Source organism: Equus quagga, chromosome 9, assembly GCF_021613505.1.
Source record: "Equus quagga isolate Etosha38 chromosome 9, UCLA_HA_Equagga_1.0, whole genome shotgun sequence".
Taxonomy (NCBI): Eukaryota; Metazoa; Chordata; class Mammalia; order Perissodactyla; family Equidae; genus Equus; species Equus quagga.
In genome coordinates this window covers 107,217,051-107,238,830 of record NC_060275.1, presented here as the reverse complement: position 1 = coordinate 107,238,830, position 21,780 = coordinate 107,217,051, and the positions used below count along the sequence as shown (strand labels likewise).

Here is a 21,780-nt window from a genome sequence, read left to right as displayed (position 1 = left end):
ACCATCCTGGAGGCCAGAAGTCCAAGACTGAGATATCAGTCTTGGTTTGGTTACTCTTGAGGCTTCTCTCTTTGTCTTGCAGATGGCCACCTTCTTGCTCTGTCGTCATATCGTCTTTATCTGCGCCCACCACCCAGTGATATTTTGTCATGGTGGCCCTAGCAGACTAATACACAAGACCTGACCCTGTAACAGCCACAATAACCGTGTGAGGTTCACAGAATTATACTACACCTGTTTTTCAGATGACGAGACTGAGGCATAGAGATAAAATTTTGTGTACAGTCACATAGCCGGTAAGTGGTAGAGGTGAGACTTGAGCCCAGGCACTCTAATTCCAGAGCCTTCTCTTTCCATATTCCTTGGCAAGGCGTGGCAATGTAACAGAGACAAGGAAAGGCAAGAAACACTAGACAGAAAGTCCAAACATCCTGAGAGCATCTGTACCATATTATAGCAATTTGTAATCATTTATATTCATAGTGACTGCCAGGAACATCAAGCAAAGTATCGCATGTTCCGTGTAACTGTTTTCAAATGTAGGGAGGTCTATAATATGTTTTGGAAATATTTTGAACCAAAAAATATTAAAAACATAAAAGAGAGATTACCATATGACCCAACGATTCCATTCCTAGGTATACACCCAAAAGAATAAAAATGGATACTCAACAAATACATAGCAGCATTATTCACAACAGCTAAAGGTGGAAGCAACCCAAACATCAATCATCAGATAGATGGGTAAACAAGACATGGTATATCCATACAAGGGAATATTATTTGGCTACAAAAAGGAATGAAGCACTGATGCTTGCTACAATGTAGATTAACCATGAAAACATTACATTAAGTTTAAGAGGCCAGACACAAAAGTTCACGTATCCGGAATAGGTAAATCCACAGAGACAGAAAGATTGGTGGTAGTTATGATACAGTGGGGGTGGGGAGGCAGGAATGGGGAGTGATGGCTTAGTGGGTACAGGGTTTCCATTTGGGGTGATGACAATATTTCAGAACTAAATAAAGGTACTGGTTGTACAACACTGTGAATGTACTACATGCCACTGAACTGTTTACTTTAAAGTGGTTGGTTTTATGCTATGTGAATTTCACCTCAACTAAAAAAAAAGATTCTGTGCTTTCATGGCTAAGTGTTCGGGTCCCTGGAAACCTCAACTCTCTAGAAAGCTGATTTTTCCCTGTTAGAGCACTCTGGGGAAGATTTGGCAGAGAAGGAAAGATAGAAGCTGCTTTTTCCTCTGGGGAAGGAAAGTGTCCTACTTCTAAAGGAGAAAAGAATGGCCTGGTTCCTTGGAGGATGTCATACATCCTCCATCAACACCTTGATTACCGGCATTCTGGTGCCTTCTTTTATGTCACCTCTTTGCAGAGGTGAGGGAGGGAGGCGGGCGATGCGTGAAGCTCTGGGTATCTGGCCCCTTCCTCTAGTTTATCTAAAGCATCAGGCCTGTGTCTACTCTTTTGGTAGTTGTATGCATTAATATTACTATTTTTATTCTGTAAACTATCAAAAATGTTCATTTTTCTGTGAAATGCATTCTGACTTTTTTTCCTCCTTTGGCAGAAGTCATCAGTGTCATCCCTCTTTAAACAGCTAGGTAGGCACACCCTGCCCTCCTCTTTCTCACGTGCAAGTGAAACGTACAAGCCACAGTCAGGGCATCAAGTTCACTATTAAATTTAAGTTAATATTAGGATATTAACCCATCATTAACACACCCTTTTAAAAAATGCTCTGTCCATATCTTGAAAATTTTGCACGTCCTGTTCACAGTATGTTCGTATAGTTGCTGTAAAATTCTGAGATGAGTCCTTTTTTAAAAGGATTTATTTATTGATTTATTCATAGAAAACATTATAATCTTTTCACAAAAGCTCTCCTTTGACAGTGATTATTTTGGTCAAAACCTCCTAGGCATGCTGCCCCCTCCTTGTTGGGGAACCTCACTAGTCGTACAGCATCCCTTAAGATATCGATCGCTCATCCTGACGGTGTGGATGACATGGTTTTTGCATGGGGGTAGGAGACCCTTGAGGATTAAGCTTGTTAGCAAAGATGAAGATAGAACAACCAAAACCGTCTTAACACCTAGTATCATTTTTAAGTAATTCACATGGCACCTCACTCAGTGAAATAGTTTTCAAGTGTATCAGAACAACAATGTAGTCAGTGGTTGTGGCAGTTACAGACAACACACATGCGCCCTCCCCACCCACTCCACAGCATTTCTAGAGGAGGGAAGCTGGCACTCTGAACAGCAGCTGTTCAGCACAAAGCCAGCCCACGGAACTGGGAACTATTCCACTGGTGGTCACGCAGGGCGGACCCACTAACACATCACGATACATTTCCCCACTGAACTCAGTCGTTGTCGCACTGTCAGAGCTGGCCTGTCAGCTGAAGCCGTGCTCTGACATAACCTTGAGATGTGGGCAGGGCAGAGACTACTGTTCTGCCTCCTGTGACAGAGGAAAGAATGGTATATTCTCTCTGCCCCTTTAATTATAGAGCCAGTGAGGGAGCACAAGGACAAGAGGGATCCAGGTTCCCAGTGTGCCACACGTTGGGTCTGTGGGGATCTCCTTCACCACTCACTCATGGACAGAACAGGAATTGTCCAAGACTCCGTCCAGCCTCATCGCCAGTGGCCAATGTCTCCATGTCCTGTACGCTCTGCTTTCAATTAACTCTAGAATCTATCCCCTTCCCATCCATCTCTGCCACCCTGGCCTCACTTGTTTAGATTTCTACAAAAGCCTCCGTCCTCGACGATTTCCCACAGTCTTGCATGCTCCATCCAAGTGCCACACGTTTTCTGAAGACAAAAGCTCTCCTGCTTAAAACTCTTCGACGGCTCCCACGACCTTCAGTGTCAACCCACAGGGATATTCGAGAGGAGGTTGAGTGGCTCCAAAAAGGTGACAGAATAGCCCAAGTCCTAATGAATTATTCTCCTAACAGTTACAGAAGGGCGGGCCTTCAGTTACTTACTCATTCAGTTTTCACTGGTGTGCCCACATTCACGCCAACTGACACTTTTGAACCTGCTAAAACAGAGGTAGGTATAGACAGCATTGCAACAATGGGAATAGGTAAATAACAAGGAGTCCTCATAGTTTATTCAAAGAAAAACTAGGTGACATCTTAGAGATCCATCAGCAAGAACGACTATGGCCAAGGACATCTTTTCTCCCACTACCTTAAACATAGCACTTTGCATGGGTTATTTTGTCACTAAAATGCTGGACAAGTACCGTTGAATAAGGAAAGTTCAACATGTAACAAGAGAAATGGTGACTGGGGAGTGGAGGGGGTGGAAGAAAGACTAAGTGAAGCAAAGATAAAATGTAGCAGGAAATCCTAAGAGCCGGAGACATTTGTTGCATGCTTGTACCATTTATCACTCTATAAAAAGGTATTATTACTTCTCTAAAAATGGCCATGATAACGCCATGCAGTTTAAGACTCTGCACACATGCAACCCTCAAACGTGAGGCGGGGCCAGGTACTGGTTTCCTCATATTGGATTCCAAATTCCACAAGAATAAATAGCTTGGTCATTTTAACGGCTTTTCAGAAATAGAAAGTACATTCTATTTTGAGGCACGTAAAATAAAATTTCTAGTCAGAAAAGTTCCACATAACTCATCAAAAAATACATTTCCTTGCCCGTTTTAATAATCTGGAACAGCTGCAGCACACACTGCTTAAAAAGGTTGGGAGAAACTCACTGTGTTTCTTCAATCCAAAATCAACCAATTTGAGGTTTTCAAAAGGCATAAGGGTGTAATATCCAGTACCTAATCCCCCACCAAAAAAAAACACATCAAATATAATTAAGAAAACTGGAAGTGGCCTCAGATGCACCCTGCTTCTAGATACAGAGGGATCCGTGCCACCATTGGGAAGTCATTACTCCAACATAAGAACAAATTATCTCGACAGCGAGGTTTGGTCAATTCAGAAGACCAGGAAGTCTTCAGCCTGGAGCCACCTCCCCTGGTATCCTGGTATTACAACCCCTCGGGGCCTAAGATTCTACATCCTCTGTTACCCCATGCAATTGCTTTGTGAAAGTGTTACAGAAATCAGAAGTATTTATTATTGTTTTTGTTACTGAAAATAAAACCACAACTGCTTTTCATCATGTGGTCCCGAAAAGCTGAATGGAGACCAAGTAATCTGAAATGCACTAGGGAGATTGGTTAAGGTCAGTGCCATGGCATACTTTCCTAATGGGAAGAACTTGTTTAGAAGTGGGATTCCTCAGCCAGATTTAGCTCGCACCCACCATTCTCCTCTTTCCTTCTCTCCCCACCTCTCTCTCTCATCCGTCTTCCCCTCCTTCTCCCCGCCCGCCTCTCTCATCTCAGCTAAATATGGCAATGACTTACTTCCCAAATCTGGACCTTGGATACAGCTTGAGGTTTAAGTTACAGATCCACAGACTCAATGGCCCACTGGTCATCTTCACTTGGATACTCTTTAGCCAAACTCGAAATGGACAAGGCTGATATCCCCAAAAACACCCGTTTCTTCTCACACAGTCACATTTGACAAATGGCACCAGTCTCCTCAAACGGTTAATCCAGAAATCTAGGCGTCATCCTGTGAAATTCAGCCTACTTGCCCCCAAAACTCAAACATTGAAATTCTACCTCAGTATCCTTCATACCTAAACTCTCCCAGGACCGGTTCGGAATCCCATCGCTTCCCATCTGGTTTACTGCTTGCCTCTCCTAGACAGGACTGGATGCACCCATCCATCACCCTGCTGCCAGACTGAGTTTGCCCAGAGTGCACGTTCCAAGTCGTTCCCTACAGCCTGCACAAATAAATTCAAGCTCAGTAACTTACACAGAGTCCTTCCTCACCTGCTCTTGACCACCTTGCCAGCCCGCTGCACGCACCCTTCATTCCAGCATCCTGAATGTCCTGCAGTTGTACAAACGCATCACACTCTTTGATGCAGTTGCACATGCTGATCTTCTGCTAGGAATGAGCCACCCTCCTTCTTGGCCAAATTCCCCTGTGAATGATTTAAAACTCAGCATAACTCAGCTGGGAATCATTTTCTGATCCCCTCCTCACCTCCTCCTTTGGGTGTTCATTTTTTGTGTTCCTAGTAACTACTTTTATCACACTCACTGTCATCTTGAGCTATGGTCAATGGTTTGCTTGTGTCCATCTTCACCAATAAACTGGGAGGTGTTGGAGGGAACCTGCCTTTCAATAATCCAATCTTTCAAGAAACAATTACTGTAAACAAGAGGAATGTGGCATCCTTGGAGCCTACCACTCAGCCTGGCACACAGGCAGGGCTAAATTGACGTAGATACATTGGTGGGGTGCACGATTTAACCACCAAATAAATTCACGTTTTAACTGTGTTCTAGTGCTCTATGCCCACTACCTTCTACATAACAAAACTGTGTGCCATTATTATCCAATTAAACAATTAAGAAAACATTTTTTAACAATTTAAAAAACTGTCAAGCGTTCAAGTTTGTTGAAAAGAAAACTAGATTACAACGGATAACTCAAGTTGTTATGGAAGTCAAGCTCTTAAATTCAGACGTGGTATTCCATTTGAGTGCATTTCTGAATAAAATTCCCTCCTTATTGAAAGGAATCTGACCCAACAGACAGGCAGGAAACGAAAAAAAAAAAAATCACAAAAACAAAGTTCCTAATTGCCACCATCATGTGCTGATGTGGAAGTGGCCACTCAAGAGCGTAAACGTTCGGTAAAGTTTAAAAATACATATAGTCAGACAGATGGTTACAATCATCTTTTGGTAACAGCAGTCTTGATTTCATGTGGAAAAAAACCCCTGACAAACCACACTGTATTCAGCTGTTCCCAGTACGAGACACATGCCAAGACGGCTATGCATCTGGTCTTCAGGCCATCCCTGAATCCGGGAGAGGCACACTGTTACTTGACACTGGCTATGGGAAGGGACGGAAACCAACCCAAAAACGTCTACTTTGGGAAAACTCAACTCAAGGAAATGAATCGCAGACTTAGGTTTGCATGTTCCAAACAGTAGGCCCCATGGCACGGGATGCCCAGTCCTAACACTGCACACAGCCCGCGATTTCCCCCACAGGTGAACCCAGTTCCCCTGCCTGCTGCAATCAACAGGTCCTTCACTGGCTGCTGCCTGATGACACATTGTGCTCGACAGAAGCAGGCTTCCAAGTTAATTCAGGAAGAGCATCAAACACATTTACGGATTCAGGCTGAAATGCCACCTAACCAAAGGATATTTTTGAAACGCCTAAAAATATATTAGCTGTGAAGACTCTCTTGTGCTTGCATAGCATTTATCTTTAGACACAGCCCCACTTCTTAAAATGGGCTCGTTTGATTCTCATCTCTGCACTATTTGTTCAGCAAGACCAACAAACTAACCAAGGAGTTGGGTGGAACACAGCACGGCTTCCTCTGGAGCCATCCGCAACACCATAATTGCAGACAAGCTCTGAAGTTCCCTGCAGCTCTCTCCGTGATGTGGTTTTGAGCCATTCCTAACAGGGTGGGAGAGGTGTCTCCTCCATGCAACTGACCCAGAGCACGACAAACCCTCTGATGGAGAGAATGTGCTTCTCTTCCATTGCGCGGAAAACAAAACTGCCGCCCCACGGGGCTTGCTTGGCAGTCCCTCCACTCTGGACACAGAGCTTACGATCAATACAACAGAAAGCTCATCTGCTCCTGTCAACGCTGTGTTTACATGCTGGGTACGTAACAATTTCAAATGAGCCAGGCTCCAGAGAATACAGTACGACAGACATCTAAAACCCAACTCGTCTTTCCCACTCTCCTCTCCTTGATTTGCTGCCAGGACTGTCAACACCATGTTCTCAGGGCCATTGGGGCTTGACAAGGCTGGGAGTCATTAAAGCTAATCTTTCCTCCTTCACCTTCTCCTCCACACTTCTCATATCTGTTCTTCTCTAGCTCACCCCCACCTCTACCCTGGTCTAAAACCCTCATCTCTTCACCCTTGAATTACTGCAACATTCTCGCAGCCAATCTACTCTCTACAGTCCATATCACATCACTTCCCATCAACTCTTGTAAATTTTTTCTTTGGGAAGCTCTCTCTTCTAAAACCTTTAACAAAGATGTTGTAGTCTCTATACCACCAAGCCCAGACGTTGCTGACCAGATTTAAGTAAGGAAGGGTTTCTCAGCCTTGACCCTAGTGACATCTTGAGCCAGATAATCTTTCTTGTGGGGCTGTCCTGGGCACTGTGGGATGTTTAGCAGCATCTCTGACCTGTACCTACTAGATACCATTAGCATCCTTGGCTCTAGCTATCATAACCAAAAATGCCTCCTGATACTGCCCAATGTCCCCTAGGGGGCAGAGTCACCTGGTTGAGAACCACTGCTTTAAGGGTGTCCTGACCTCAGCCTGCCTCTCTCATCTAATTGCTCAACGTTCCCCAACAAATACCAGAGTCCATAAGCAAAGGAACTTTCTCCCAATTTAGTGAGGCCATCACACCAAATTCACTCTCATCTCTCCATCTTCGTTCATGTGTTTTACTAGCCTTTCCATCTAACCAAATCTTATCCCTCCCTTTTGTAGTATCATGACTGCTACCCCCTCTCTAAGGCTTTTCACGACCAGCTCTGGCTGACCCACCTCTCCCCACTTCCTACCTCTTTGTACCACAAACACATATCCTGCCCCTCCTCTCCCTGAGTCTTTAGGAACTTATAGGTGTGGATACTTGTCCTCAGCAGGTCTCATCAGTGGTGGGAAGAGACAGAGGAGGAATGGACCCTTATTAGACTGTCTCTAAGGGGTGAGGCAACCAGGGGAGAGCCCCCATGGCAGGAAGCCCATAGACGAGGGGTTCAGGGTGGAAGTTTGGGATGGGCTCCCAAGTTGGGAGCTGAAGTGCTGAGCAGGGGTCTTGAATGGGAAGTCACTAGAGAATGGAAAAGGCTGACAAGGTGAAGCCTTAGGCATGAAGAACCTGGCATTCCAAGAATGAAATGCAGCATTAGGGTAGAAGGCAGGGGCTTGCACAAGGCAATTATGGAAAGCACAGAGCTGCTCTAACCTGGGTGTCAGCTCCACCACGACCAGTGGCGAGGCTGGAGTCACACAGACCTACACACGCTGACAAAAGTCACGACAGCCTCTGTGCCCCAAAGGACACAGTGCCAAGTTCCAGGCAGGAGCTCCCTAAATAAAGATTTGGTGGTATTAGACAAATAAGATGGGGAGAAAGGTACAAAGGTTAACAACATTCCTAAAGCTTTCACTTGTCCTTTTATTTTAAAACAGCCCTATCAGATATGGGAGTTATGACATCTGACCTTTCAAAAACACATCAATTAAAAAACTCACACCCAGAAAGAGTGATTAATACGGAGCCCAAGAGGAGGTGGGTGGAGAAAAGGGAGCTCAACTCTGACGTGCCTATGTTGAGAGCTTTCTCCCTTGTAGCTGTCTACTCCATTTTAAAGAAGGATGCTAACGGCTGGAAAAAATCTTTTTACTGGGTCTAGTAAAGTTCTCAGGCAGTAAGGGTGGTCCTCAAGGAGAAAAAAGCTAAGAGTCCTTCCTACACAAGACAGTAGACCTCTCCACGTGGAGAAGGGTCTGCTTACCAGCCACCTGTGTAACCTGCCAACTCAGACCAGAAAGTCAACAAATAATGCAAGATCCAGAGTGCTGAGGAAGTTCCTTCTCAATGGCACTACTCAAGGGAGGGCACCTATAGTAGGCAGAAGGCGGCACCCCCCTCCCATGATGTCCACCTCTAATTCCCAGAAACTGTGACTATGTGATGTTGCATGGCAAGGGGACTTTGGAGATGTGATTAAGGTGGTACACTTTGAGACTGGGAGATAGTCCAGGTGGCCCAGTCTAATCACATGAATCCTTAAAAGCTGAGACCCTACCTTGGCTGCAGTCAGAGAGAGAGGAGAAGGGAGGAGGAAAGATCTGAAGCATGAGAGGGACTCGATCCACCATTGCTGCCTTTGAAGGTGATGGGAGGGGACCTCTGGAAGCTGAGAACAGCGCTTGGCTGACAGCCAGGAAGAAAATGGGGACCTCAGTCCCACAAGTGCAAGTAACTGTCAAGTACCAGAATGAGCAGGAAATAGATCCTCCACGAAAGCTCCAGAAAGGAATGGCGCCCTGCCCACAGCTGGAGTTTAGACAGGTGGGACCCCTAGCAGATGCTGACCTGGAGAACTGCAAGAAAATGAATTTCTATGGTTTAAGTTGGTATAGTTATGGTAATTTGTTAGGCTAGCAATGGAAAACTGACACAGCACCTGTGTTACAAGTCATTTTTTTCTCTTTTAAAGACAGACAGGCAACATTTGGAGTTGGGAGAAAAGCTGTGCTTTTCTGGAAGGTGGTGGTTTTGTCTTGATGGGGCAGAGTCTGACAGGTACTGGAATCCAAGGCAAACAGCTTCAGCGATGATAAGAAAATCGTGGGGGCTGCTTATGGATACTAATACAATTATCCAAGTCTCAAAAGGAAGGCATGTAAGGGCATAATTAACCAAATTGAACTGCAAATTGGATGTAGAAAAATCCTGTGTTTTTCTTTCAAAGGGGAGGGAAGAGATCTTCATTCTAGGGAGAAAAAAAAGACCAAGATCCTATTCACGGGGTTCACTGGGCAATTCAGCTATCAGGTTTAACATCGTCATCACGAGAAGAGGAAGAAAAAAAACTTTGAAAAGGCTCTGCCTTTTAAATCCCTTGGGTAGTCTTTTTTCCTCCTAACTGACTGACTTTGTCTTGATTATTAAATGTGTAATAAGAAGTTGAGTTTAAAGACAGAAGGATATGAACTCTGAAATAGCTACAAGAGACATGCACCAATTAAAACATTTTAAATCTAGCTTCATGCTTTATTAGCTATTTCTAATATGTATGGCATTTATTTTACAAACATTTATTACACAACTACCAGGTGCCTGGCAATGTCCTTGGCTCAAGACAGACAAGATAAAAACCCTTGACAAACCAAGCAGGACATTGCTGTGTAAACAAATATTCACAGGGCAGTGTCCAATACTTAATATTAAAAACACAGACACGGCACATGGAAACCGGGACACCTGTGGAGTGGGTATTCCATGGAAGGAGGGAGTTCACTGGTCACCTTCAAGAAGATTTCTGAGATGAGAATAGAGCAGTGAAATGCATGGTCTGACAGCACATGCACAACACAGAATATGGTCACACATCACTTAACGACAGGGACATGTTCTGAGAAATGCGTCATTAGGCGCTTTTATCATTGCGCGAACGTCATAAAGTACACTTAAACACACCTAGAAGGTTCAGCCTACTCCACACCTAGGCTGTATGGTACCATCCTTATGGGACCACCGTCGGATATGCAGTCCTTCATTGACGGAAATGTCATTATGTGGCACATGACCATATATAGCCACTTTTACATAAACATGGATGAAACAGTATCTTTTCTGAAGAACATATGGAAAACATTTTAATCTAAACACTGAGTGTAAGCAAGCTCAGCAAGTCAGAGCACTAGAACGATTGAATTTCTCTAGACAGGGCTGTTTGAAAACATTTGGCAAGCATTAGGTCAATCTGGCAAAAATGACACTTTCACAATATAAAAAGAAGGCAAATAAACATACTTTTTTTTCTAAGCTGAGGAAAATTAAGCATTAAAAATCCATATATACTCCTGCTCTTTCCCGGCTCCTCTCCCGGTCTGAGGGTAGATCAATTGGAGGGACCTGAATACGAAGCGTGCCTTGAGTCTCAGTTGTGAAGGCTGATATTATGACTATTCACCATCATCACAAACGCAAAATTAAATATAGCTCCTAAAGAACAGAAGATCAATGGTTTTTACGATATTAAAATTTGGGGTTTTAAAAACTGTATGAATTTGAACTTGACAAGAAACATAAACACGTATGAGAAGTTGCCTCAGTTTACTATAAAGACTCACCAACAGGCAGATGAAGGAATATATGTACTTTGTACTCTATATATCTGTCCTTTAACGGCAAAAGTGATTATTACAGAAGTGATTTTTTAAATATTACTCTTAGAATATAGATATAGTCACGTTTCATCAAAGTTGAGAGAAAAATGTGCAGGACTGCTTTATTTACTTTTTTGAGGAAGCTCAGCCCTGAGCTAACCTTCACTGCCAGTCCTCCTCTTTTTTGCTGAGGAAGACTGGCTCTGAGCTAACATCTGTGCCCATCTTCCTCCACTTTATATGTGGGACGCCTGCCACGGCATGGCTTGATGAGCAGTGTGTGGGTCCGCCCCCAAGATCTGAACCGGAAGGAGCACGTGAACTTAACCGCTGTGCCACCGGGCCGGTCCCCAGGTCTGCTTTTTATGGACATGTCTCCAACTGAAATAGCCAACAGGAATCTCACAAATAAGAAAGATGGGTTCCCTTGAATCCAAATATCCCCTTGGATGGGCTCCAGAACTGGAAAAACAGTGAAGATCCATAGAAGGAGAAAAAAGGAAGAAAACTTTGTAAATCCACATTTTCCCCCAGCCCTGAATTGAGGAAGTCACACCACTGGGCGTGACGTCTTTACCTAAGAGAACTCTTAGAAACAGAATCACCCAGAAGGAGAAAGCGGTCGGTCGAACTGCCCTTTGACTGAAATAATCCCCTCTAATAAAATCAAGGCAATAAACACAAGAGCATCACTTACTGAATCACGTTTCTAATTGGCAAATCACCTGAAAACACAGTTTTACACAGATTAACCACAGGTTCACAAAAGGCGGGAAATACTCTTTGAAAACAAAGATAAACATTCCCACAAATTCAAGGAATTTTTAAAGGGAACTTAAGTGGAACTTACATATATTTGGTTTCTCTTATACCGCTGGTGCAAGTTGTGCATGATGGAGCCCCCGTGGAACTCTGTCAAGGTGGCCATGTCATCCACGCCCTCCTCGTTCATGGGGTGCATAGCAGTCACCTTCTCGTGTGTAATTGTCCTCTGCTTGTAAGTGAATACCTGATGCGGGAGGAATTCAATTGTTGAGTTACCAGCAATGAATAGTTTCCACAATCGTTTCTCCAACTCGCAATACAAGCTCAGTACAATTTCAGCCACGAGATCCTGAATAGGCCAATAAAACATACACTGTAGAGAACTTTTTCATTTTCTGTGTGTCACCTCTCTACTTTTAAAGGAAGCAATGATTTTCACAATCGCTATTGGATGTTCCTAAAGGACACTAGTTCAAGCGCTAACCATCCTCTGGGAATCACAGCAATTATAAATTTACAGTCCACGTCTCTACACATTTCTCCAATTGACATAAATCAATAACAGTTAAGAAATGGGCTAACCAAACTTAGAGAAAGTAATTTGGGTTCACTACATAATGTTTCACATGGGATCACATATTTCAAAGTTTCATGATAAAGTTCGTCTACTTACGTGTCATAGAAATTCACCATATGTCTATATATTTGTTCAAAGATTGGAACACATCTTCACAGGAATGTATGACAAACATCCTTGGACACTATCCCCACTCTAGTGGGACAGCTAGCATTCGTGCGACCTTCAGGGAAAACAAATCCCCTTTCAGATGTAAAATAAAATCAGTTTCTTTGTTTGCTTGACAGTCTGTCTTCCTTAAAATTCCAAACACCAGCTCTGAGGGCTCATACGTGCTGTACCATGTACATGAGACAACTCTGATATTCTAAGACTGATTATTTCTAAAATCTACTCAGCACTCCTATCACAACTGATTTGGCATAAATTTAACCAGTATCAAGTCAGCTCCATCTGCTGAGCAAAGTTTGACCAGCTTCACGTACAAACTCATGTAGTAACAAAAAGCACCTGATTGTGGAGTCTACCCCATATTTATTCATCTTACACTTTTATTATATTCATCCTTAAAATAAAAACACCAAGATATAAAAAGAACATAAATAACATGAAAAATGTGCAGTCTTCATATGCACTCACACTCAGGGGCACATATACACACAAAACAACTTTCTGGAATAGGATTTGCAGACTTCACGATTGGGAAATTCTATTTTTAAATATGGACCAGTCACCTACATGGTAACAAATTGTATGTGATTGCAAAAGAGAATGACACACTAAGAAGGCAAAAGTACCAATCCAGTGGTCTGCCCAAGCCATGAAAATTGGCATGTTTTACTTTTCTAGAGAAAAATTAAAACTTCAGCAGTGGCCTTTCTGCCACATGAACCACAAGAGTTGGTCAAAATCAGTTCAGAGAGACTGTCCAAGGTCAGCCATCTCTTCTGAGGACCAGCTCAGACACCCAGCAGGAGACGTGCCAGCCCCAGCGGCCCCACCTCATGGTGGGGTGGCCAACCCCGCCACATGAGCATCCAGGAGCACCCACAGGATAGGGCGGGCCTGGGGCCCGCTGAGAGAGGACAGGGTGGGGATGTGCCATGGCCAGGATAACAAGGTATTAAAGAAAAATGCACAGGAACGTTTGAGAGTGTAGAAACACTTAAGACACTGATCTTTTATTGTAACTCATAAATGCCACGGGAGAAAGTTAAAGAAACAGAGACACTGAGGCCGAGAGAAGTGGCCTTGGGGCAACCTGGTAAATCTCAGAGGTGAAATCTCTGCCCTTAACTTGCTACAGGCTTCTGATGCCAATCCAGGCAGCTTTTCCAGAAACACTACAACTGGGTAGGGAACTTGGCCTTCCATCTAAAGCGACTGTGATGGTGGGGGCCGAGGCAGAACTTGAACCTCTGCTGAGGAGTGTAAAGAAGCACCCTGCATGCCCTCTGCTCCCAGCACACCGGAGGGTCTCTCCTCACTCTGCTCAGAGCTCCTGCCAACACAACGGCAGGTGGTTACTCAAATTTTCTCGTAGGAAAGAAGACAGGACATCAAAGCCTGCACAACTCTCTCCTGCTCAACCCCCTGCAAACTCACCATGAGCAAATCCTTCGCAACGTGAACACAACTTTTTCTAATGGTCTCTCTGAACACACTGAGAATTCCAGAATTTGAGAATAGGAATAATTTAGAATATTAAAATCATTGTCTGTATTTATATTGACTCTGCGTATAGAAATCATACAAACACTACAAGACTTAGACACTAAAAAAATATAAATATATAATGACTAAATATTTATGCCATGTATAAACACTTCATCGTCCTTCATAAACGCCCTGGGAACAGCAAGACAATGCACGAGCCCAAGTAAACAGCTCAGAGCTGGGCACACAGTCACTGAAAAAATGGCTATAACCCGTAAGTAGAGTTCCCCACCTTCTCATGTTTGACCCGCTCATATTTTCAAGAGCACATTGTACGTGGGCTCATGTCTATTCCAGGAGTGGGAAAATCAAGAAAACTAAAACTCTTCTTTCTCATGACCTCAAGGTGACAGAATCATCACGGAAGACAATAATTACATAAACAAAACCAGAGGCTACGAACAGAAAAAAAGATAGAAATATTATGTCAAGAGAGAGGATTGCAGCCGCTCAAATCAATGATTATTTCAAAGTAAAATATAGTAGAGAAATTGTATTTGTGAAAGAAAAGCAAAGATAGCCACCCATTCAGAGATGGGTTGATATTTGTCAAGATTTTAGAATGGTGCCTGGCACATGGAAGGTGCTTTAAATAAGTGTGATAAATTAAGAAATCTATTCATTCAAGCAAATACTGTGTGTTCTAAGCATTGGGAAGATAGCTTAGAACTATCCTGGGGAAGGAAAAATAAACCAAACGTACAAGTAAATATATGGTATTGCAGATGGTGATGAATGTCTATGAAGACATAAATGAGGGTATAGGGACTAAGTTCCAAGAGAGGTTACTTTATTTTAGGTATTTGGGGATACACAGATAGGGTAAGATCAAAGTAGAACCTTTAAGGAAGGAATAAAACCAGCCCCCTGCATTCAGTGTGTTAATGCATACTGGTTGAATAAACATCTGATTTAATTTAGAAAGATTTCAAAGGATTAATAAAACCCATAATCTTATTCGAGAATTTTCAGGGAGAGCCCCTTGAACTATCAAAAGTTATTTCTATGTGCAAGAATTAACAGGGTATTAGTTGCACAATATTATTCCCAAACAGCAGAAAAGAAAATACTATGTTTAAAGAAGGGAATTCTTTTCACAGGAATTTTTGGAAACAAACACAGCCAAAACACAACAACAAGATGTGTTCCCAAAAACCCAACTCAGAATACGCTGAGTTGCTTCAGTGTTATTCCTACTTCACATACTAAGAGAAAGGTGGTAAAGCTAAGAAACGGAGCAAAGTAGAGAAGGTTAATAGGCAGGAAATTAACTTAGAGAAAATGGGGCTTCAGAACAAACAGCTCCCATTATAGAAACACAAGCCAGTGGTCACAAGACGGACTGGATTAAGCATGGGAGTTGAAAAAGGAAACCAATCAACAGTATTGGAAAAACAACTCAGCGAAGGCTTGCCCAATGCTGGGTCCACTTCTGTATAAGAAATGAAAAAGGCATGGAGTTCATTAGATAAAAACAGCTGAGACATTATTAATCTCCCTTTATTTTTAACCTTAGAATAATACACACATTGCAAGAAACCCCCATCATGCTTACGGGATAGCTCTGTAGGACAGAGAGATATATACAGATTTCTCTTATTACAAGTCATTAAGTACCACCAGTCATAAAACCTAACTTTTCCAATGGAAGAAAAAAAAAAACCCTACCATGTCCTCTCCTGATGAACAGAAGGCATGGAGGATGTTCCCAATCTAGGCATTTCATCTCACCATAGCCTGGAGTTTCTTCTAGAGCAGATCTCACTTTTGCCCACTAGGGGACGTTTGGCAATCTCTGTAAATATTTTTGGTTGTCACAACCGAGGGGAAAGGGCAGGGGGCTGCTGGGATCAAGTCAGTAAAGGCTAGGAAGGATACTAAACATCAAAGAATTCTCCAGCTCAAAATGTCAAGAGTGCCAAGGCTGTGATACCCTGCCTGGTCTAGAAATGCCCGGACGTCAACCAACCAGATGTCTATGCAGATACTAGAAAAAATGAGGGAGCCAACGTCTATAAGCAGAACCTTTCATAAAACATAAAAACAAATCTTATAGAAACAATCAAAGAAATAAAAACATTGAAAGGAGGTAAATCAAAGGTCAGCATGACAATATCATGTAATTAAGTTTTTGAGTCTTCCTTATTAGACCCAAGTGAAGAAGGGTGATGGTGGTGATGATGACGATGACGATGACGACGACGACTTCCAGGCACTGGGGTTTGCTTATATTTTTGCTATTATCTTCTAATTGTACTGTATTATGGTCAGACAATATGGTCCACACTATTTCTACTTTTGGCCTACCTGGCCCAGGGCTGCTGTACCTGCTGTTCCCGGGTCCACTGACATCCTCTACTCTCCTCCTTTTGGGTCTCAGCCCAATGTTCTCCTCTCAGAAGGACCCTCTGCCACCCTCCTCCTCATTGTCTCATGTGTGCTGTTTTCATAGCCCCTTACACAGTTTGTAATCACTTATCTAATAGACTATCTTACTTGTTTAAAAATCCTCTAACCCCGACTCTGGTACCTCTGATCAGTAACTTAACTCCTTCGACCACAACCTACAATAAGAAATGTTCTATATTGTAAACTACTATACACATAGTTTCATAAAATATTTATCATCACAGTGTTCAATGTACCCCAATATTTTCTATTCTATTTCTTTTAAAGGCTGGCTGTGACCCTCTAAACTGATTTCATGCCTCACTATTAGGGGTTGCAAACTACAATTTGAGAACTCTACAAGGGCAGGAAGCGTGCCCATCTTGTTTCCCCGTGCTCAGTCTTGGTTCACTATACAGACTCACTAAATACAGAATAAATGGTCCCAGACATCGAGATGGGTATAGAAAACAAGGAGAGGCAGAGTAGGTAATGACCAAAACATGGCCTTGGGGTCACTGGAGTCAGATCTGGCTAGACTCGTTTCTCCTAGATGGACGCTTCCGATAGCTCAGGGATAAGGAGCAAGATACTTAACTTCGCTGGCTCACAATTTCTCCCTTCTGTAAAATAATAATACCACCTAACTCATAGAATTATAGTGAAAGCTAAGAAAATAATGGAGGTAAACTTCACAGCAATTGGCACCAATGAGGGCTCAATAAAACGCATCTATTCCTACCAGGGGGACATGATGCAAGGAATGGTGTAAAACTTTAAGGAAATAATCAAGAGTCTTAGCACAGAGGGAGGAGTGCAGACTCCTGAGACAGTGGCCTGAACACGGGCTGTGTGGGAGAAGGGAATGAGCAAGAGGGAGCGGTGCACATTTAGTTATACATTTTTTTAATGATGATCTTGACCTGCATGCTCTCTGATGAAAAACTATTTGACCTAACTCTTTCTTCTATTTTAATCCTTTTGTACCAATCTGGCTGGCCTTGTTTAGACGTTCCCTGAAATTGTACATTGCTCCTGGGGGTGCTCTCTTAATTTCCTTTCCTTCTTTCTTTATTGCCTCCTTAATTCACGAATTAAAGTACGATCGATGTCCAAGGTTAAGACTTCTGCCTCCTGATATGTGGCTAAAAAGAGCAATCGTGTAGACCAAAAATGATCTTCCTTGTTTGAAGCTTCTCTGACTCCGTCTCTCAGCAGCTGTGCCCCGAGGACAGACCGAAGAAGGAAGCGATCCCCTGAACGGACAATCTCCTTGGCCTCTTGTTTTTGCTGCTGCCTCAGGAGATTGGAGAAAGTATTTGGAGCATGAAGATGTAAAGTCTACTAGAAAGTTGCATTTGAATCTAATCACAAGCAAATTCATACATGTCTACTCTCCTAGGGTGCAGTGAAAAAATGGCAACAGTGCCTTGCTTTCACTTCAAATGTGTCAGAGATTTAGCATCTTAATTACACGGCACAGGGGGTTAAAACTATCTTTATATAAATAAATATTCTGTTACTTTAACCTCCCTTGGTCAAGTCTGTTAGATAGCCAACTATTAAATATAGATAAAACAGACTGTTATTTTGTCAAAGACTCGAACTAGTTTGTGAGATTAAGTCATTTAAATTGTCACCAGGTTTTCAATGTCCAGTGTTGCACCATGCATGGCATTTGGGTACAAAACCAAAAATAAGGAAGACAGGCAGGCAGAGGGAACTGGTACTTATTGAGTGCTGGCTGCATGCATCAGGTACATTTGATCCCCAGCAGGGGAGGAAACACTGTTGCTCATTTTCTAAAGGCTGAATTCACAAAGGATCAGAGAAGTTAGGAAACCTGCCCAACAGCACACAGCACAACGAGCATTCAATTCCTTAGGATAGTGGAAAAGGATGCACGTTAGTCAGACCTTAGAGGGAGATAGTTCACAGATGGCCTTTTGAATTCCAGCTCCGCCACTTACTGGCTGTGAATCCCTGGCATGTCCAATGGAGTAAATGGGAGAGAACGCCCTCGGCCCTTTGAAGGAGAGAACAGGAATGGAGAGGGGGCCAAGACAAACACATTATGCGTTGCCTTCCAGCATGCTGGATTTACATTTATTCCATTATTTTTCATATGTTTACTCTCTCGTTCCCTCAGTCATTCGTGCCAGGCTGTAAGCTGGACCCTGGGAATACAACAATGAATTAAATGGCCCCTCCCTCAAAGAGCTTACTGACTACTGAGGGACCAGAAGAATGAATGGGCAATCATAACCCTGTGGTGGGGGGCTGTAACGAGGAAATTTCTAGGGTACATGGGAACTAGCCACGTGGGACTGACCACGGCCAGGGAAGAGCAGATACAGAGGCAAGATGGTGCAGGCCACCCATATAGTGGAGCGTGGCTGCGGCAGGGTGTGGGAGGCCCTGTCCCTTACAGTGGCACGTAGCCTGTGACCTGAAGGAAGTGAGTGTCACGTAAGCAGCTGAGGTTGGCGGGGACGGGGTGGGGGGAGGTGGCACAGACCATTCTCTACCTGCTTGTCATCATGGGCAATTCTAATACCAAATGTGACACTGAGATTATTTTTCTAGAGAAGATACAAAGAAGAAAAAACTCACTACGAAATGCAATTTAATGAGACCAACTTTCCAGACCCCCATGGGAAAGCAGTGTCTGCGTCACTTCTGGGTGTGATCACTACAAACACTGTTGTCCCCAGATGGAGGGTTTCTTCCCACTTCTGCACGCACAAATAACACACCACAAAAAGCATGAGCCACGACACAGACAACCCAGCGAGGACAGGAGGCTCTGGCCCCTCAGTCACTGAACGGTAGGCCTTAACCACTGAGCACAAATCTTTGTGATGACACTGCAGAGTCTGCAGGCAGACCAATAGGATTAAGAGGCCCAGAAGTCTCAAACACCCAGGGCGCTAATCTGTGGACAGCACATCTGCTGATGGAGACGCCGAACCATGCCACACACAAGTAGTGCTAAATGGAACTGACTCGTGTGCATGGGCAATCGCCCACTGACTGGGAAGGCCGCGAGGATACACTGGCCCTGCCCTCTCCCGGTGAACTTCAGGGAAACAAGTTAACTGTGACAGTAAGTTGGGATAGTTGGAAGGAAAGGCTAATACATACATCCACAGAACACACTAGAGTATTTGTACACAGTCACATAAATAAGATCTCAAAGCGAAATTTATATGCAACACTAGGAGTGGTGACTTTATAGAAGAATTATATACAGATTTCTTTTAAATGCTAAACTACATTACATTTTTATTCATAAAACAAAATTTTTCCGGAAAATCTCCATCCTTTCCCACTGTCCCAATCTTGTTGCTCCAGCTGAGCTAGGACGTGTCTCCGAGAGCTTCCTTGCTGCTCACAGCCCCAGGCAGCACAAGCCTACCATGAAAAGGATGATGTTCACGCCCCTTCAGCCAGTCTTTCCAAATTGAAGAATTTAGTGAAGGAAAAGATCATGATATGCAACTTTTTTTGCATTAAGAGTTACACTAAAATAAATTTATGATACAATTACACTATGCACATAGTATAATTTTAGACTTATTTTTAAAAATACATGCACGTGTGCACACATACCAGCAATTGTACTCTTGGGCACTCATTCTAGATAAATGAAAACTTATGTTTGCACGAAAACTGGCACACGAATGTTCACAGCAGCTGTATTTGCAACAGGCAAAAGCTGAAAAAGCCAGTCCCAGAAGGTCACATACTGTAAGATTCCATTTATATAATATTCTTGAAATGACAAAACTATAGAGAATGGAAGACAGACTGGTGGTAGCCAGAGGTTGGTGGGGGGGTGGGAGGGCAATGGGTGTGGCCATGAAAGGGCAACACACGCGATCTTGGGATGGAAAGGTTCGCATCTCGACTCCGTGTCCATACCCTAGTTGTGATATTGTGCTGAAGTTTTTCAAAATGCTGTCATTAAGGGAAACCGGGTAATGGGCACATGGGATCTTTCTGCATTACTGTTTACAAACGCACGTGAGTCTACAATGATCTGCAAGCAAAAAAAGCCTAAAAATACACACAAAAAGACTGGAGGAAAACATATCAGAACGCCAATAATGGGTTGCAAGTTTGTAGGCGTTTTTAATTCCATTTTTGATACTTTTCTACAACTCTTTCCTTATTTTCTAAAATTTTTAAACATTTCCAGGCTTACAAAGAGAAATCAGCCCAATCAATACCACTGCCAATGAACATATCTATCTATAACTGATTCAATTAATTTTTAAAAATCGAGCATTGTAGAACTGCTTTCGAAAAATAACAAAAACAAAACAAAATGAAATAACAAACCTTCCCCAAGACTCACCAGCTGTTAGAAGGAGAAAAGGCTTCTCTAATCCACCTGTTTTAAGCACAGTAAACTTCAGCCCAGAGAAACTCTAGAAGCAAGAAGCAGGGATGGGGTGAAAGTCCGGGAACCCCAACTCTCGGCCCCATGCTCCTGGGACAACTGGTCGACAAGCTCTCGCTTCTGAGGTTCCTTTGCTCCTGTCCTAACGTCCTGGTCCTTGCTCTAATTTTAAGTGCCCCTTTCTGATCTTTCTCCTTCCAGTCACAAGCCCCTACAGCATGAACTTCAACTCTGGTACAGAATCTCCATTCCTGTAATTCCAAAGCACCTTCATGTTTCAAAAGCATCTCAAAAAAAACCCAACACAACCAAAACAGACCTCCACCCCTCTTCCTCACCCCGTGTCTATTTCTTTAATTACCAGCTCCTCAAGCCAGAAACCAGAGTCAGTCTAAAATCCCTCCCCTTTGCTGGCACCACGTCCACTTTCCAAGTCCTGGTGACAAGATGACCGGCACCACCTAGAATCCATCTTCTCTCCCTCTCCCCCTCCCGCCTTGGCCGTAGCTTGTTATTCACATTTTTCACCTGGACCCCTACAAGTGCTTCCTAATTAGTTTCTCTGCCTCAGTGTCCGTGGCATGAATCCAACGGTTCTCAAAGTGGAGTCCAAGAAACATGTTTTAGTTCTGAGTTCTAATTTTAAGGATTTAAAAAAATTTTTCATACTAGTTTTAATGACAAATTTCCTTGGTACCTGATGAAACTTTGGTTTCTTTGGCTGATGTCTCCCAAACTGGGATCAACGAGGATCTTTAAGTGGACATCGCTCAAGTCTGAACAGCACAGATGGATCTGAACTCCACTCTGCTTCCCGTTGGCCGAGCAATCAACTTGCTCCAGTTACCCGGCTCTTGAACCCTCGGTGTCATCATCTATAAAA

At 43.2% G+C, this 21,780-nt stretch overlaps 1 protein-coding gene across 1 annotated transcript in view; it reads right to left on the bottom strand.

Annotated features, from left to right (window-relative positions):
• The window catches only part of MYO10 (myosin X), a 209,897-nt gene that overhangs the window by 108,450 nt on the left and 79,667 nt on the right, over nt 1-21,780 (bottom strand). The window contains exon 3 of the mRNA XM_046671550.1: nt 11,897-12,055. Coding sequence (XP_046527506.1) covers nt 11,897-12,055 — 159 coding nt within the window. The remainder of the gene's footprint in view (nt 1-11,896; nt 12,056-21,780) is intronic.